General features: G+C 47.0%; 1 protein-coding gene across 2 annotated transcripts; it reads right to left on the reverse strand.

Moving 5' to 3' along the window:
* Positions 1 to 248: 248 nt before the first annotated feature.
* LOC110518890 (uncharacterized) lies at positions 249 to 18,791 on the reverse strand. Of its 2 annotated transcripts, none has more exons than XR_016485683.1 (13): positions 18,350 to 18,791; positions 15,676 to 15,780; positions 14,853 to 15,005; positions 13,845 to 13,952; positions 8,622 to 10,653; positions 6,686 to 6,739; positions 5,966 to 6,049; positions 4,575 to 5,706; positions 3,527 to 3,751; positions 3,263 to 3,335; positions 2,568 to 2,736; positions 1,603 to 1,754; positions 249 to 899 (listed from the first exon to the last, which is right to left on the reverse strand). XR_016485683.1 is itself a non-coding variant. In XM_090195372.1 (13 exons), exons 1-13 carry the CDS (start codon positions 18,479 to 18,481, stop codon positions 796 to 798), a joined length of 4,476 nt encoding a protein of 1,491 aa, XP_090051498.1. In that variant the 5' UTR covers positions 18,482 to 18,791; the 3' UTR covers positions 249 to 795. The 2 variants fall into 2 exon arrangements, 1 of the variants encoding a protein (XP_090051498.1); XM_090195372.1 differs by having other exon boundaries at positions 2,568 to 2,689.
* Between the last annotated feature and the right edge of the window lie 744 nt (positions 18,792 to 19,535).

A 19,535-nucleotide genomic window follows, 5' to 3' on the forward strand; every position in this document is an offset into this window, starting at 1 on the left:
ATCTTCATCTTAAACTAGTCTTGCTTGTGATTACCTTGTACCATCCTTTTCAAAGTCAATGTAGTTTTGGAAATGTATAGTGTTGCAGGTTAATTATTTTCTACATTGTGAGCTTCAAAGCCAAAAGGTTGGCTTTTTACTAAGCAACTCATTTCCACTTAAAGAAGACTGACAGTGTAGGGTTTGAGATATTCCTTCATCTGTCAGTCCATGGATCCATCCAGTCAGGGCAATGGGATGGACACTAGTTCAGGATGACACAATAATAGTCTTTATTCATTCATAAAGAACATGTTCATAATTGGGAATAAAATGACTAAGGGAATCTCAACTTTTTAAACATTGTAACAGACAAGAGTAAAGCCAAGCTTGCAAGTGCAATATTAGTGCAAACAAAGATATTTAAAGAGCCTTCTTAAAAAAAATTATAATAATACAAAAAAACAACTTTACAATATTCTAATAATTTTCCTATGATTCTTTTTCCTTAAAAATATTTTTACTGCATCAACAAAGTTTTGCTATCAAGGTAAATAAAATGAGTTGATAACAGTGAACCAATACAAGTTAAAACAACATTTCTACAATGTTAAAGTATGTGCATGTGTATAGCTCTGAGGTAAGTCTTGCTAACTTGTTGGCTCAGTCCCAAATAACACCCCGTTCCCTTCTATAGAGGGCACTGCTTTGGGACCAGAACCCTAAGGTTAGTACCCTCTATAGGGAATAGGGTGACATTTGGGACCTTGTCTCCATCATTCCTTTCTTGGCTCCCTCTCTTCCTCCAGGACTCTGCTACCGCTTCAAGCCTTTCTGTGCCTGCTTCAATAGAGTGTCAAAGTCCAGCTCCTCCTCTTCACTTTTCGCTGGAGTGGGTTCCTCCTCTTCCCGATTAGAATCTGGTGAAACAAACCAGTTCAGTTACCAATATGCTATGATTTCAACCGGTTTACCCTGCAATTACCTCTGCGACCCTGGGCACGTGACTTAGTAAACTCGTCATCTATTTCCCAAAAGGGGAAAGCCTTCGTTCGAGAGGCTGATACACATTCTTAATAAACATAGGGCGCCATTGTGTGGCAGGTAGCCTAGTGGTTAGGAACGTTGGGCCAGTAACCGAAAGGTTGCTGGATCAAATCCCCGAGCTGACAAGGTCAAATCTGTTGTTCTGCCACTGAACAAGGCAGTTAACCCACTGTTCCCCTGAACAAGGCAGTTAACCCACTGTTCTCCTGAACAAGGCAGTTAACCCACTGTTCCCCTGAACAAGGCAGTTAACCCACTGTTCTCCTGAACAAGGCAGTTAACCCACTGTTCCCCTGAACAAGGCAGTTAACCCACTGTTCTCCTGAACAAGGCAGTTAACCCACTGTTCTCCTGAACAAGGCAGTTAACCCACTGTTCTCCTGAACAAGGCAGTTAACCCACTGTTCTCCTGAACAAGGCAGTTGTTCTCCAGGCACCCGAATACGTGGATGTCGATTAAGGCCCCCCACACCTCTCTGATTCAGAGGGGTTGGGTTAAATATGGAAGACATTTCAGTTGAACAACCGAGTAGGTATCTCCCTTTCCCATTTGGGACCACCCTTAAAGGTTCTCACCTAGGTCGGCGTACGTAGATTTGCAGAACTGACGCCTGCCCCCGAAGCAGAGGTCAAAGGGCAGCTCGTCAGGTCTCCTCAGCTTGTAACCGTTCTCGATGGCTGCGAACGCATCTTTCATGTTGTAGAACGTCACAAAGCCGTAGTGGTCGCTATGGAAACCGAACACAGGTTAAGAAATTGTTATTTCCTAACCACCTGACATGGACAAAGGTAAGTTAGTAAGTTACCTGATGAAATAAGTCTTCAATAAATACAATGAAGTATGATTATATCTAAGGGGGCAGAGAGAGAGAGAGGTGAGGGAGACAGAGAGAGAGAGAAAGAGAGAGGTGAGGGGGACAGAGAGGGAAAGGTGAGGGAGACAGAGGGAGAAAGAGAGAGGCGAGGGGGACAGAGGGAGAAAGAGAGGTGAGGGAGACAGAGAGAGAGAGAAAGAGAGAGGTGAGGGGGACAGAGAGGGAAAGGTGAGGGAGACAGAGGGAGAAAGAGAGAGGCGAGGGGGACAGAGGGAGAAAGAGAGGTGAGGGAGACAGAGAGGGAAAGGTGAGGGGGACAGAGAGGGAAAGGTAAGGGAGACAGAGAGGGAGAAAGAGAGAGGTGAGGGGGACAGAGAGAGAGAGAGAGGTGAGGGAGACAGAGAGAGAGAAAGAGAGAGGTGAGGGAGACAGAGAGAGAAAGAGAGAGGTGAGGGAGACAGAGAGAGAAAAAGAGGTGAGGGAGACAGAGAGAGAGAAAGAGAGAGGTGAGGGAGACAGAGAGAGAGAAAGAGAGAGGTGAGGGAGACAGAGAGAGAGAAAGAGAGAGGTGAGGGAGACAGAGAGAGAGCAAGAGAGAGGTGAGGGGGACAGAGAGGGAGAGGTGAGGGGGCGAGAAGGGGAAAGAGGACAGAGAAAGTCTAGAGAAAAAAGAGTTTAAAGACACTGATGCTAACAATCTCTTTTGATGCAGAGAGAGAGACTCACCCCCTGTCTCTAAAGTGCAGGGTGCATTCCTCCACCTCTCCAAACAGAGAGAAGCGTTCCCTCAGCTCCGCGTGCATCATGGTCCTCTGGATGCGGCCCACGTACACCACCCTGCGCTCGTCCTGGCCACACAAAAACAACGCACCAAGGGGTGTCACTATCACAAGCCCTGCAGATTTATACAAATTATCTTCTCAAAATCCGATTTTAAACCCAAACATTAAAGCTGAGATGTGTGAAAGGGGAAACGCTGTCACAGGTCTCTCCCAGGAGCATCTGTTATGGTTTTAGAGAAGTGTCATTGAAATACATTGTAGTACATGCTGTTTTATCACACATACAGTGATGTCGGGGAATAAAAGCGCTTGTTGTTTGAAACACCTTTGTTATTGTAATAATCTCAAACGGACGTGGCAGTTTCACCGCAACTCATCCAACGTTAACCCTGACCACACTGCTAACCTTATTCCTGACCTAAATGTTTCCACAAATGTTTATGATATAGCCAATCTTCAATTTGCAGCTTGGCCATCTGGTGGGAACCGAAGAGGACAGTTGGTGGCACTTTGGTCTCCAAATCAAATCAGGAAGTAATGTCACATTTACATTTAACATCTTAAAAAGTATAAAACAATTTCTAAAACTGCAAAAACACAAGGTGTACCACGGTTTGTAATGTACTACACAGTACTCACTATGGCTTTGAGTTTTTGATTCCTCATATCTTGTTGTCTCTTTCGTTTCCTGGAGTCCCTGATGTTGTTGGAGCTGAAGGTTGGGTGGGGAAGGGGAGAGGAGACAGCAAGGTGAGATGGACTACAGAAGACCCGTGAGGCTATAGTTTAATCAGAGTCTAATACAATCATTCAGAACTCCTTTAATAATACACCCCCCCTAAAAACACTTACAAAATACTTTAAAAAAAGTTATTTAACAAATGTATTAATGCCATTACTGACCTGTAGCAGTCCCTCCACCTCTGGGTTCTGCTGTAGGCCAGTGTGGTGGGGGATCTGGACCGAGATCTGGAACCAGACTGAGTCCAGGACTTTGATGTGGACCGAGAGCGGTTCCAGGACTGTGGGTAGGGGAGCCGGTACCGGCAGGGAACCGGGGAACGGGAGACGGAGCTGGAGCAAGAGGACGAGGAGGAGGAGCTGCTTTCAGAACGCCTGGGACAGAACCTGGTGGGGGAGGAGGGAGAGGGAGGAGAGTATGGGGGGGGAGGGAGAGGGATGGGGAGGAGAGAGAGGGATGGGGAGGAGAGGGATGGGGAGGAGAGGAATGGGATGGGGAGGAGAGTAAGGGGAGGAGAGAGAGGGATGGGGAGGAGAGGGATGGGGAGGAGAGGAATGGGATGGAGAGGAGAGGGATGGGGAGGAGAGAGAGGAGAGGGATGGGGAGGAGAGGGATGGAATGGGGAGGAGAGGGAGAAAGAGAGGAGAGGGATGGGGAGGAGAGGGATGGGGAGGAGAGGGAGAGGGATGGGGAGGAGGGAGGAGAGGGGTTGGACAAAGAGGAAGGAGGACGTGGGTTAAAGAAAGAAAATTAATTTTGGGGTGGTAAAAAGTTGAGTGTAAACTTAATGACTAAAACCAGATGTAAAGTATGTAGTAGATATAGTGGAGCCATTTATCTTGAAGATCATCTTTTAGAACTAACAATCACCAAAATAAAAAGTACACAGTCAGGGAGAAGTTCAAAACCTCTCATGTCATTGATTGGTGGCTTATAACGTGTATTTATACTATGGCGAAATGTGTAAAACTGCAAAAAAAGTATCTTTAAAAACGGATATTTTTTTCTGTCAGCCTCATGGCAAAACGTGTAGAATTGGAAGAAATTAGATTTAAAACAGCAAAAACTAAAAAGTACCGTACCATTGGCCACACCCACTAACATGGCCACACCCACTAACATGGCCACACCCACTAACATGGCCACCTTCCTCTCTCCCCAACTTCAATTCAAGAGCAATAACAGTCACCACACAGAATTTGAAACTACCTCTTTCGGGGTGGAGAGCGAGACCTGGATCGAGAGGAGGAGGATGAGGAAGATGACGATGAAGAAGGGGACCTAGAGCTAGAGTCCGAGCATGAAGACCTTGTCCGATAGCGCCGGGACGACCTCCTACCTCTGGCAGGGGGACTGGGTGAAGGAGGGGAGGGGATGCAGGGGCTGGTTCTCTCTTCCTGTGTCTCCCCTGCAGTAATGGCGTCCGTCCTAGAGGGGGAGCTCTCTGTAGATGGCGGAGCAGAGTCTGAGGGAAGTTGTGTCTCTGGAACAGTCCTGGAGTCCACTGGCTGCTGCTGCCGCAAATATTTCCCAGAGTTCTGTGTGCCGGGCACTGAGGAGGGGTTGGGAATTGGTTGGTGGTCGGGGAGTATGGTTTGTCTTTTGCTGCATAACATAGTAGTATTACTCCCTGGTTGATCCTGAGATAGACAGTAGTCGTGGTCTGAGGAGACAGATACTGCTGTCTGGAACTCAGGGGGGGTGACAGGGGGCTTTGGGGGGAGGGGGTGGGCCTTTTTGGGTGGTAGAGGACGGGGGTTGATGATTTGGATGGCCTTGTGAGGGAGAGGTTTGGGGGTCGCCGGTTGCTTCCTCTGAGGTGCGACAGGGGTAAGTGGTTTCCAGCGCGGCTGTGCAGGGGCCTGTTCCTGAGTGCTGAGAACATTCTGGGTGCTGAGAGGTTCCTGAGTATCGCAACGTTCCAGAGTTCTGAGGGGTTCCGGAGTTCTGAGGGGTCCCGGAGTTCTGAGGGGCTCCGGAGTTCTGAGGGGTCCCGGAGTTCTGAGGGGTCCCGGAGTTCTGAGGGGCTCCGGAGTTCTGAGGGGTTCCGGAGTTCTGAGGGGCTCCGGAGTTCTGAGGGGTCCCGGAGTTCTGAGGGGTCCCGGAGTTCTGAGGGGCTCCGGAGTTCTGAGGGGCTCCGGAGTTCTGAGGGGTCCCGGAGTTCTGAGGGGTCCCGGAGTTCTGAGGGGTCCCGGAGTTCTGAAGGGCTCCAGAGTTCTGAGGGGCTCCGGAGTTCTGAGGGGTTCGAGTGTGTTGACAAGTTCTGGAAAGCCAGTGGGTGCTGGAAGACAGAGTTTATCTTGGGTGCTGAGGAGATAGGCACCCAGCAGTGTCAGCATCCCTGGAAAGAAAGCAACAAACCAGATGATGAACTGAAGTTCTGTGCTAAAGCATGAGAATAACCACAGCAAAGTCCTCTGAGTAACTGTGCTGACTAGACTAGAAATGAAGTTGAAGAACAGTTTCATCCCAAATGGTGCCCTATTCCCTTTATAGTGCACTACTTTTGACCAGTGCCCATATATGGCTCTGGTCAAAAGTAGTGCACTAAGGAGGTAATAGGGTGCAAGTCTCCAGGCAGAGTCCTTCAATTAACTCACCTTCAGTGTTGTTGCTCGGCTCTTCATCTCTAACAGGGCTCCTATCTGGACTGCCTTCAGGTTCACTCTCAGTCTCCTCTTTGGCTGTGGGAAGAGACACAGACATGGGGGAGGCAAGATCAGGGGTTCAATCTTAGAGTAGAAGTGCTGATTTAGGATCTGTTGTGCCTTTTTCCATCACCATGTTCCAAGATTTTTTACATTTCACCTTTATTTAACCAGGTAAATTTGTTGAGAACAAGTTCTCATTTACAACTGCCACCTGGCCAAGATAAAGTAAATCAGTGCGACACAAACAACAACACAGAGTTACACATGGAGTCAACAAGCGTACAGTCAATAACACAATAGAAAAAAATAACGTCTATATACAGTGTGTGCAAATGGCGTGAGGAGGTGAGGCAATAAATAGGCCATAGTAGCGAAGTAATTAAAATTTAGCAGATTAACACTGGAGTGATAGATGAGCAGATGATGATGTGCAAGTAGAGATACTGGTGTGCAAAAGAGCAGAAAAGTAAATAAAAACAATATGGGGATGAGGTAGATTGGATGGGCTATTTACAGATGGACTATAGGTATGTAAGATGACAAGGACAGAGGATGTATGCATCAACCAAATCAATACATCTTAATGCAAATCCCAGAATGGATGTTACGTAGTATAGCTGGAAGAAGAAAGGGAGAGAGTTAACGAAACCCCACTGATCCCTCACTCACCTTGTGTTTCCTCAAACCGCTCCAGAAGGCTGGTCAGATCTGTGGCTTGGATTCCTGCAACGCGACCAAGAGAAATCAGTTTCTGAATGCAGGGACAGTAGCAGTTCGTCGAGGTGAACTTTCTGCGGGTCTAGTGTTCTAAACTGCTTCCTCCAGAACACCACAGCAGCATGGGTTCTAGTCCAGAACCCTGCTATTTCAGCAGCATGGGTTCCAGAGCAGAACCCTGCTATTTCAGCAGCATGGGTTCCAGTCCAGAACCCTGCTATTTCAGCAGCATGGGTTCCAGTCCAGACCCCTGCTATTTCAGCAGCATGGGTTCCAGTCCAGAACCCTGCTATTTCAGCAGCATGGGTTCCAGTCCAGACCCCTGCTATTTCAGCAGCATGGGTTCCAGTCCAGAACCCTGCTATTTCAGCAGCATGGGTTCCAGTCCAGAACCCTGCTATTTCAGCATCATGGGTTCCAGTCTAGAACCCTGCTATTTCAGCAGCATGGGTTCCAGTCCAGACCCCTGCTATTTCAGCAGCATGGGTTCCAGTCCAGAACCCTGCTATTTCAGCAGCATGGGTTCCAGTCCAGACCCCTGCTATTTCAGCAGCATGGGTTCCAGTCCAGACCCCTGCTATTTCAGCAGCATGGGTTCCAGTCCAGACCCCTGCTATTTCAGCAGCATGGGTTCCAGTCCAGAACCCTGCTATTTCAGCAGCATGGGTTCCAGTCCAGAACCCTGCTATTTCAGCAGCATGGGTTCCAGTCCAGAACCCTGCTATTTCAGCAGCATGGGTTCCAGTCCAGAACCCTGCTATTTCAGCAGCATGGGTTCCAGTCCAGAACCCTGCTATTTCAGCAGCATGGGTTCCAGTCCAGACCCCTGCTATTTCAGCAGCATGGGTTCCAGTCCAGACCCCTGCTATTTCAGCAGCATGGGTTCCAGTCCAGACCCCTGCTATTTCAGCAGCATGGGTTCCAGTCCAGACCCCTGCTATTTCAGCAGCATGGGTTCCAGTCCAGAACCCTGCTATTTCAGCAGCATGGGTTCCAGTCCAGACCCCTGCTATTTCAGCAACTCTTTCATCTCCATCTTTCCTATCGGAAAAATATGAGTGGGACTGCCCCACCCCTTACAAAATATTTAAAAAAACATTTTTTTACCTTTATTTAACTAGGCAAGTCAGTTAAGAACAAATTATTATTTTCAATGACGGCCTAGGAACAGTGGGTTAACTGCCTGTTCAGGGGCAGAATGACAGATTTTTACCTTGTCAGCTTGGGGGATTTGAACTTGCAACCTTTCGGTTACTAGGCTACCTGCCTCTAACCACTAGGCTACCTGCCTCTAACCACTAGGCTACCTGCCTCTAACCACTAGGCTACCTGCCTCTAACCACTAGGCCACCTGCCTCTAACCACTAGGCCACCTGCCTCTAACCACTAGGCCACCTGCCTCTAACCACTAGGCCACCTGCCTCTAACCACTAGGCCACCTGCCTCTAACCACTAGGCCACCTGCCTCTAACCACTAGGCCACCTGCCTCTAACCACTAGGCCTAATCAAATATATGTTTAAAGCTTTGACTCCTTCAGCTGAACATGGAGACAACAATCTCTTTCTGAATGGGTCTTAGAAAGAATTTGACACAGGATATCAAAGTAATCACAAATTATACATTTTTGTTAATTTCACACCAGCTCTAACTAAATCACAAATCATCTACTTTTAGCTATAGCTTAATTAGCTTTATCTGAAGAAATACATACTCACGGTGTAGTTTCCCCTAGGTACAGATCTAGGATCAGAGTCCACTCCCCCAAACCTAACCTTAACCTGTAGTAAGTAAAATGCTAAACTGACCCAAAATCAGTCAACAGTCAATCAGTTCACCCTAGAACAAAATATATTGTTTATATGTGTGTTATGGCTCATCTGGCTTACCTGTGCCGCAGGTGGGGGTCTGTATGCAGGTGTTACTCTCTGGAGAGGTGGACAGTCGGACATGGGGGAGGTTACCAAGGGCTACCCGCTTTGCCCTCTCCATCTCTGGGTAAGGAGTAACGGCATGGGTGGGTGGATGGACTGAGGGGCTGGAGGATGGACTTGCCATTACTGGTGCACTTGGGGAAAACTTGGACCCTTCTGGTACGGTCCTGGACGATGGACTTGCCATTACTGGTGCACTTGGGGAAAACTTGGACCCTTCTGGTACGGTCTCGATTCCTTTCCCTGGGCTGAGAGAGCGAGGCTGATCCCCTTGTTTCGTAGTCTCTGCAGTGTTTTGGGTGTGAAGTGCTTTCCGCGATGGTTGTTTGGTGGAGAACCTCCGTTGGATCTCAAGGAGGAGACTGGTGCTCTTCAGGCTTGGATCCCGGTTGCAGAACACCATTTTGGGCTTGGGCGCCGGAGACTCCTGGGTGGTGGATGGAGGTAGAGATTGTTCCTGCTCCTGCTTCTCCTGGTTGGTCCCACGGCTTCTATCAAATCCATCCAAAGATGGACGAGTTCCTGGTAGTGGGACCAGGACAGGGTTTGGGGGGTCGCTACTGACCACAACAGCACTCTTTTCTGGGCTAGTCCTGTTCTGGCCCAGACCCGCCACTGAGTTGGAGTTCAGGTTGGGACTTGGTAAGGGACTAGCAGGAGAGATGGTCTCAGTCCAAATAGGCTTTAATACACCAACATCATTCGCAGATTTAGCTTCCATTGAGTTGCGTTTGGGCTTTAAAGCTGAGCTGGTAGGAGGAGTCTTAGTCCCACTTCTAACAGGCTTTGATCCATTGATGCCAATGGCTTTACCAGGTTTACTGAGACAAGCAGGAGAGACCATCTTCGTCCTTGTCTTAGATATAGGCTTGAATCCACTGACATCACCCCTTGTTTTACTTCCTAGGTAATGATGTGTAGGATGTGTGGTCGTTGGTCCCCACATGCTATATTTAGGTCCTTGTAAATATATAGGAGGCAACTCCGTGGGGGTTTCGGGTAGAGAGGGCCATTTGGTGGTGTAATTCTCAGGTTTCCCCACCAGGGGTAGTCTTTGCTGGCGCAGCAGGCGGTACTGCTGGAGACTGAGGGCCGGTCTGGGCTTGGACTCGCCTCGCTGTGGTGGAGGCTGCGACGACGACGTATCTCCGGTCCTTTCAGACAAGTCAGTTACAACCTGATGATGGTTGTCCTTTGAAGACGCTGCTGAAGACTCTGGAGAGGATGTGGTGAGGGAAATGGTCGTTGTTTTGGTGTTGAAGTCAAAAATGGGGATTTGGCTGGTGAGCTCGCTCAAGTCCGGGAGCACGTTTAAGTCAGGTTCGTCTGCTGCCGGTAGCTCGTAGGATGTCACCAGGACAGGTCCGAAGGTCACTCTTTTTTTGTTCTTGGTCTTCTGGCCTTCTTTGGGCCCGTCCCACTTCACAAGTAGACTTTTTAGTTGCTTCACTTCTTCACCTTTACTTCCCTGTTCTCCATCCCCCTCTTTCTCATCCTTCATCCCTCCTACCGAGGGACACTCGTCATCTGATCCGTCCACATCAATTTCCTCGTCGCTCTCTTCCGAACCAGGCTTTGTATACCTCCACACCTCGCCCTCCAGGGGTACACTCTGGTCCGCGTTCCGTTCCCCCAGGGAGGAGGCCTCCTGCCTGGATGTGCCGACCCAGTCCTTCCCCTCCTCATCCAGGCACACCCTCAGGCAGTAGGGATGCATGAGTTTCACCAGGTCCACCAGGGACACTGTAGAGGAGTAGCCATGGTCCTTCTCTACAGAGTTCAGCGCTCTCACTTCTGATCGGTCGAGGGAGAGTTCTCCCGAGTCCTGATTGGTCAGATTGAAGCCCTGAGGCGGGCTGTGAATGTGGACCTTGCCGCCGCCCTCCTCCTCCTCCTCTCCATCGCTCCTCTGTATGGATGTGGAAGAGCCCTGGGCTCTGGGAGTTAGCCTAGTCCTCCAGGGTCTGTCTGGAATGACCGTCTCAACCTGGAAGGAAGAACGACGGCAAGAATGTTACTCAAGCTATGCTCATAATCGCGCTCGCTATTGCTCTATTTTTAATAAAGATATCATTCTCTATATTATTTTTCATGACAAACTCAATACCATAGTGTAGTACACTAATATTTTTTGTATATAATTTCCAAACTATGACACAACCCAATCCCATACAAATGTATGTCAAATTCATTATGATAGGCATTTTATTTAGTACATTAAAACGAATGTAAATCTTTAACCGTTTTTCTTATTTGAAATCAAACAAGTTACTCCAGTGCAGGGCTCGTCCTACGGTACTCATAACCTCCAGAGGAATATTTATCTCGCATAGAAATAGATAAACAATTCTACAATGGGGTTGACAGATTTTTCTATTCATAACTCGCTTTGTTTGCAGAGGAAAAGTAAATGTTGACTGTTCCAGCATCTTCAAAGTGCGCCTCGACAGAAATATATATTTTTTTAAAACATGACTGCCAATGGTCCCTCTAAGGTGAGCGGTTGCACAGCTCGCCTCGGACTGCCACGCAGATTAAATATCATCCCGCGCAGAGAAGCACGAGATTGAACTTCGCTCGACTTTCTAGAGTTTACCCCGTTAGTTAACACTATCAACGTTTCCCTCTACTGTGGGAATTGGGATCGAATCAACGCAATGTTAGTCACCTTCAATGCAACATACAGAAACAAAAGGAACTACGCAGGACTTAGTGTGCAAAACTAACTGTGCAAGAGATGTTGTTGTAGGCAGAACGCATCGGAGTAGGATGCAGAACGCATCGGAGTAGGATTCTATTGCATTGACATGCACCCTTACACAGACCAGTGCACCACAACCAATCAGAGCCGCAGAAGGCCTATATGCAAATAGCCATTGCCATATATGGCCACTGGACAGCATGCGCTTGTTTTGAGATCAAAACGAGAGCTGCATGTGCACATTTGTTCATATCCTTTGCTAGTTAGTGAGCTATTAGCCCAGTTATAGATCAGTTGTAGTTAACAACGGGGGCAGCGGTTGCTTCCTACAAGAGCACAAAACGTTTGTATTTCTAAACATCTTTGAAAAGCCAGTCAAGTAAAGAGCATTTGCATGTCTTAAAGGGGCAGTGTTGTATTTTGAGATGGCCTTGAATGAGCTAAGTAGCCAATCGGCAGAGGGAAGCATAATTTGTCTTGATTCTCTGTAATAACGGTAAGGGAATAATTATGCATTTTATTTTGTAAAGTGGTTTCTTGCATCAAACAACATTGTTCAGTCACCTCCTTGTCTGACGGTCAAGTGGATCAACAGGTTCATGTCGAGACCCACATGTTTTTTATTCCAAAAGTCTCATGGAATGTAGGCCTGTATTGAACCCCACACATTGGCTGCTACTGTAGGCTGAATGATTGAACAGCTATTTCCATGTTAAAATGTTACGGGAGGCATTTGTCTCCCTTGTTTTTAAATGGTAGGCTACTCTGGTAGGCTACTCTGGTAGGCTACTAGGCTACTCTGGTAGGCTACTAGGCTACTCTGGTAGGCTACTCTGGTAGGCTACTCTGGTAGGCTACTCTGGTAGGCCTACGTGATGATCAAATAGCCACAGTAGCCTACTCACTAACTTAAAGCTGGTACAGCCTCAGTGGTCACAATAAACGCGCGCCGGAAGTTGCACAGAATGTTCCAGTTTGCGGTCAGCAGACCTGAAATGTGCTCGGTGACGGGGAAAGGCGAAGCGGCAGAGCTAAATGACTGTCCTGCAACAGAAACAGGTTACTCCAAACGGAAAAACGTTTTGGGATCAAATCAAGTTTCAATTGGACAAATTCAAGTAGGACCCTCCCCATTTCATTATGTTTGCTTCTTAAACAGTAAACGGTTTCCGTTGCAATACGTAATAAATACACCCCAGGATAGTTACAAACAGGGTTGGAGTGAAAACCTACAGGAGGGGGGCTTCCAGGAACAGGGTTGGAGTGAAAACCTACAGGAGGGGGGCTTCAAGGAACAGGGTTGGAGTAAAAACCTACAGGAGGGGGGCTTCCAGGAACAGGGTTGGAGTAAAAACCTACAGGAGGGTAGCACTCCAAGGAACAGGGTTGGAGTGAAAACCTACAGGAGGGTAGCTCTCCAGGAACATGGTTGGAGTGAAAACCTACAGGAGTGTGACTCTCCAGGAACAGGGTTGGAGTGAAAACCTACAGGAGGGTAGCTCTCCAGGAACAGGGTTGGAGTGAAAACCTACAGGAGGGTGACTCTCCAGGAACATGGTTGGAGTGAAACCCTACAGGATGATAGCTAACCAGGAACATGGTTGGAGTGAAAACCCACAGGAGGGTAGCTCTCCAGGAACAGGGTTGGAGTGAAAACCTACAGGAGGGTGTCTCTCCAGGAACAGGGTTGGAGTGAAAACCTACAGGAGGGTGTCTCTCCAGGAACAGGGTTGGAGTGAAAACCTACAGGAGGGTGACTCTCCAGGAACAGGGTTGGAGTGAAAACCTACAGGAGGGTAGCTCTCCAGGAACATGGTTGGAGTGAAACCCTACAGGATGGTAGCTAACCAGGAACATGGTTGGAGTGAAAACCCACAGGAGGGTAGCTCTCCAGGAACAGGGTTGGAGTGAAAACCTACAGGAGGGTGTCTCTCCAGGAACAGGGTTGGAGTGAAAACCTACAGGAGGGTGTCTCTCCAGGAACAGGGTTGGAGTGAAAACCTACAGGAGGGTGACTCTCCAGGAACAGGGTTGGAGTGAAAACCTACAGGAGGGTAGCTCTCCAGGAACAGGGTTGGAGTGAAAACCTACAGGAGGGTGACTCTCCAGGAACAGGGTTGGAGTGAAAACCTACAGGAGGGTGTCTCTCCAGGAACAGGGTTAGAGTGAAAACCTACAGGAGGGTGTCTCTCCAGGAACAGGGTTAGAGTGAAAACCTACAGGAGGGTGTCTCTCCAGGAACAGGGTTGGAGTGAAAACCTACAGGAGGGTGTCTCTCCAGGAACAGGGTTAGAGTGAAAACCTACAGGAGGGTGTCTCTCCAGGAACAGGGTTGGAGAACCCTCTTCTAGTGGTTCTTTTATCATTGAAATTACCTCTGTAAACCTAGATTAACGGGTGAGATTACCAGTAGTAGTACGGCTAATCTTAATCTGACAAACACACTTCCATAAAACAGAAAGGGATGAGGTTTTTACCTTTCCAACAGATGAAGAGGGGGATGAAGATGAAGAGGGGGTCTTTATGGAACGAAAGAGTGCTTCTTTATCAGGTGGAGACCGTGTTAAACTCAGCAGCCGCCTCAACTGGAGAAACACACCAAACAAGAGAAATACAGTAATTACAAAACAACAATCACATTGTTCTCCCACAGACACATCATTTTCAGCATGACTTATAGATAACACCAAAATAAAAGCAGTACCCCTGATTCTCATCAAATCAAGAACACCTGGGACTGTTTTCACACAGCGTCTCAGAGCAGGACTGCTGGTTACCAAGAACACCTGGGACTGTTTTCACACAGCGTCTCAGAGCAGGACTGCTGGTTACCAAGAACACCTGGGACTGTTTTCACACAGCGTCTCAGAGCAGGACTGCTGGTTACCAAGAACACCTGGGACTGTTTTCACACAGCGTCTCAGAGCAGGACTGCTGGTTACCAAGAACACCTGGGACTGTTTTCACACAGCGTCTCAGAGCAGGACCGCTGGTTACCAAGAACACCTGGGACTGTTTTCACACAGCGTCTCAGAGCAGGACTGCTGGTTACCAAGAACACCTGGGACTGTTTTCACACAGCGTCTCAGAGCAGGACTGCTGGTTACCAAGAACACCTGGGACTGTTTTCACACAGCGTCTCAGAGCAGGACTGCTGGTTACCAAGAACACCTGGGACTGTTTTCACACAGCGTCTCAGAGCAGGACTGCTGGTTACCAAGAACACCTGGGACTGTTTTCACACAGCGTCTCAGAGCAGGACCGCTGGTTACCAAGAACACCTGGGACTGTTTTCACACAGCGTCTCAGAGCAGGACTGCTGGTTACCAAGAACACCTGGGACTGTTTTCACACAGCGTCTCAGAGCAGGACTGCTGGTTACCAAGAACACCTGGGACTGTTTTCACACAGCGTCTCAGAGCAGGACCGCTGGTTACTCTTAATTCTGAATCACACACACAGACCCACACTTGGTTTTTACCCACCGGGGAGTTGTCCCGTAGCCTCTGGTCAGAGAAGAGCCCAGTGTCAGGCAGGGTGTCAAAGGGAGACAGGGTCTCATCGTCAACACTGTCCAGGATCTCTGTTAGAGCCGTCAACAACGTGGACTCACTCTCCTCATCCAGTCTGCTCCTAGTCTAAAAAAAACAAATGAAATAAATTGAATTAATTAAAAATAGTATAAATGGCATCTCTCATTTCTGTGACGGGAAACAATAGTTTCAGAGGAGTGTTTCTAATTGGACAAGTTCATGTAAACCAGGAGTTTTTCTGCACACGACTCCAAATTGACACTAGAAAATGCAGGGGACCCCACTTGGAAACATGATATTCCCTAGTTAACGCTGTGTGTTGATATTTACTCCACTTTAGGCCCCGCAGGCTGTCCCAACCCACCATAATGACATGAAAGGGCATTCTAATAGTGTAAAAGGCCCTTAGTCGACACTAAAAGGTTGTACTCTATACCCATTACAAGATTCAAAAAAATCTTCATTTGTTTGATAAGATCACAAATTTTCTCAGGGGACCCCAGATTGGGTCCCGACCTGAAGTTTGGGAACCACTGATGTAGACCCTGTTCCCATCTGAGACAGGTTCTACATCAGGGGCGCGTATTCATTACAGAAACTGTTTAAGACCCAAACTGTACCAAACAACAAAATGAGAGTTTCTATTGGACAAATTCAGGTAGTTCCCTCCCTGTTTCATTTGCCTTCTTTTAAGAAACGTTTTACAACAGAATCAGCATAATGAATACGCCCCAGTATATCTGAATGTTGGCCAACATTGTGTCCTGATGCTGACCTCTGCAGCTACGGCGGAGTCTTCAAACATAGCCAGGATGGAAGGGTCCAGGCAGGAGTGAGTGTCCATTTCCAGATCACTGACTTCCCCTTTACCCAGGACAGCCTGTAACCAAGCAACAAGAACAGAAAGGGAGAACAAGTTCAATCACGAGTCAGGCAAATAGGCTGCCCAATTATTGGGAAAAAAGAGCTGATCTGATTGGTCAAAAGAGCAAAGCAAAAATATCTGAATTGGGCCTCCTGTGTAAACGCAGCCTACAGAAACAGTTGCTCGATCATAAGTCTTTTTGTGATTCCCCGCATCCCATCTCCTCGTCTCTTTCCCAACCGTATTGGAGGAGAGGGTCCAAAGTCCCTCCCTTCTGACGTTCTTCTTGAATGTATTTACAGAAAGTGGCAGAGAGGAAGGACGGGGGGGGGACTAAGGAAAGATTGAGAAAGTCAACACATTTCTTCTAAAAGACACTTGAGGGACATAACTCAAAGGGCAGTCTGAATACAATAAAACAAGCTGCTAGTCAATAGTGTTTGTTGAGGCTGCGTTTGTATGCTTCCTCCTCCCATCAGAATGAGTGTGTGTGCAATGCCATGTTTTCAGACTGTTGCAGAGCAGAGCCCTGGCGCGGGGGGCGGAGGAGGGAAACGTTCAAGACAGTCATTCCCACACTTCAGTTTGATTTATCCAACGAGGTGGAACAACAGCAGCACAAAGTGCCTCGCATCTTAAGGACATGCGTTGTCTTGTCATAGACAGTGACAGTTAGCCCATAGCACACTAGTCTGCACTCTCACTCCTTGACAACAACGGGCCCCTCCCTGGGTGTGGTGGTGGTTGTTGCTGGGACACTGTCTGTCTGTAATATGATTATGGGGCTACGTCCCAAAATACACCCTATTCCCCAAATGCAGTGCACTACTTATGACCAGGGCTTATAGATCCAAATGGAGCTTTCTTGAGAAACGTGATAGTCACAAGCTGAATCCCATATGGCATCCTATTACATATGAAGTGCAGTGCACTACTTTATGACCAGGGCTTATAGATCCAAATGGAGCTTTCTTGAGAAACGTGATAGCAACAAGCTGAATCCCATATGGCATCCTATTACATATGAAGTGTAGTGCACTACTTTATGACCAGGGCTTATAGATCCAAATGGAGCTTTCTTGAGAAATGTGATAGTCACAAGCTGAATCCCATATGGCATCCTATTACATATGAAGTGTAGTGCACTACTTTATGACCAGGGCTTATAGATCCAAATGGAGCTTTCTTGAGAAACGTGATAGTCACAAGCTTGAATCCCATATGGCATCCTATTACATATGAAGTGTAGTGCACTACTTTTGACCAAGGCCCATAGGTCTCTGGTGAAAAGTAGTGCACTATAGGGAGTAGGGTGCCATTTGGGAGAGTTCCCAGTCAGTGTTCTTCTCAGAGTCACCCAGCCAATACCTGTGTGTGGGAGATGAGAGCAGACAGTGAACAGTCACAATGGGAGCATTGTAAAATGTGCAGAAAGGGGAAAACAGAAAAGCGTGGCTTAACGTTATTTTTTATTTATTATTATTGAGCCCAATCCAAATGGCACCCTATTCCTTATATAGTACACTACTTTGGACCAGAACCATAGGGCCTCTATGTACTAATCCCTCATTACCTCTCAGGAAACATCATCTATTTTAATTGAGCGGGATAGTACAGTAGTACAAAGACGTGGACAGCGTTGAAATAATAGGCCATTGTAGGCTACTAGGTGCCTGACACTCCTATTAACGTCAATGGTAGGCCTATACAATCACACTAGCTACAACGCTGTTTGTCATTCATGTTTGCCACAAGAGTAAAGCGGATATAGTTAGTTCAACAAAACAAGACCCTGGGTGTGAGACCAGTGTTGACAGGTGTGAATGATATATGGAGGATGTTTACTGAAATGAGTGGTACGCAAAGGCAATCGAAATGCAATGATATAAAAACAATGAGTAAAATACGGGTGCATTTTAGCGGAATTGGGTGTACTTTTGTATGAGCCCATGGTTGACATACTTGGACCGTACCAGTTCCAACATTACAAAAGTAATGTGTCTGCTATGTATGGGACAGTGAATGTGTTCCAGTACTTTGCTAAATATCCATATCGGCAGCCACGTGAATGCAGAATATTCGAAAGAATAAACTCAACAATTTAATCTTATCATTTGCTTTTGATTGACGCCAACCGACAATTCATTGTTGCCAGCTTCCGGATACCCAACACGACCAGTCTTTAGAAGGTGTGCGAGTCCAGCAACTATGAACGTTAGCAGCAGACAGAGCATCGCTTTTTCCGAGTAGAGAAGAAACTTTGACTCCCTATTGAATTATAGCACAGTCAACTTACTGTCACGGCAACTTAGACAGGTATTACTTTGCAGAAAGCCAATAAAATGATTTTATGCCGAACTAAATCGTGAAATAAGGGAGACAACATAGTTAGCTACTTGTGTCACCAGCAGTTATTTTCCCATGCCGCCATGCGATTCGCAGCTAATGTTAGCTACTACATCCACGTGTAGGCACCGCGTGCTGGTTTGTCATTTTTCGTGTATGAAAAAGGCCAAAGACAAGTGGTACAAGTAATTTTTATTTGGCCACATGTATGCAGAAAAATTATGTATCAAAGCCGTACCTCATTGAATGTGTTTGCGGTCAGAAATTCCGTGTTGCCGGTGATTATAAGCTCATCTTTTCCACGCCACTGCGCCGCCATTTTACAGATCCTCACATGGCTTCGTTCAGCTATAGCTAGGAGCGTTGCCATTGGTCAGCGCACAGACACGTGGTCGCCAGCACACGGAGGTTGCCGATAAACGCAGATCTGGGATCAATGTATCTTGCTCAAATCATAACCAAGTACTGTTTTGCAAGTAACAGCAAAACTGACCGGAAATCAGATCGTCATCCGATTCGCTTTGGTCTCTGCAGAAAGCCCCAAATTAAATATCTTTGATATGTCAAATGCTATTGCTGTCATGCACCTGCACAGTAGTTACCTTAATCATGTCAAAGTCAACGCATGTCATATTGCCCGAAACGAAGAACAGATTTAATACCTGTCAAATAATTGTTTTCTAGTTTTATGCCCAACCCAACTGCAATAACAGAGTGGCAGTTTGAAGTTTGACTCAAATACAAAAAATAATGTATATAGCTGAGTCAAATCTGACATTTTTCCTGCAGTCTGCACAGACAAAAAGTACATGGAATCAGATATTTCAAGCCACATTTTGAAATCACATAAATCTGATTCCTGGCCATGAGACTTGTCTGAAAGGTGAAATGCCCTGAAGTGGTTTCCAGACTGTGATTTAGCATATATTGTTGCTTGCTAGCTACTCTGTCAACAGTTTGACAAGAACATCTGGTAGCTCACACGTTTATTGTTTGAATGCTTGAATGTGCTAGCAAGCTAAACAACTACCTAGCTAGCTAGTTAAATGCTGTGGCTAGCCAAAAATGACTCATTTTGAAAGTTGGATCATCTTATCCGTTGAGGCTTTAAAAGTGTTCTTACACTAAGATTTCAAACATTAAAAGCAACCGTGGGAGACTTTCATATCAAACATTAAAAGCAACTGGGGTAGACTTTGCAAGCTACAAAACAACTTCTGATTGAGAGGAAGAATGGGCACCACCACCAGCAGCCTATGCCCCTGCACACAAACGCCATTACCATGACAACTAGAGTAGCCATGTCAGTCTGAACACATCTGACATTTGAGCATTTAAGGCACAGATAGAACAGATATTTCACAGGATGTATAAATGTGAAGCATCCGCTTGGTGTTTCCACTCACTACCAAATATGGTAGTGA

Source organism: Oncorhynchus mykiss, chromosome 13 (assembly GCF_057628025.1).
Source record: "Oncorhynchus mykiss isolate SJ-2025 chromosome 13, ASM5762802v1, whole genome shotgun sequence".
NCBI classification, from domain to species: Eukaryota; Metazoa; Chordata; class Actinopteri; order Salmoniformes; family Salmonidae; genus Oncorhynchus; species Oncorhynchus mykiss.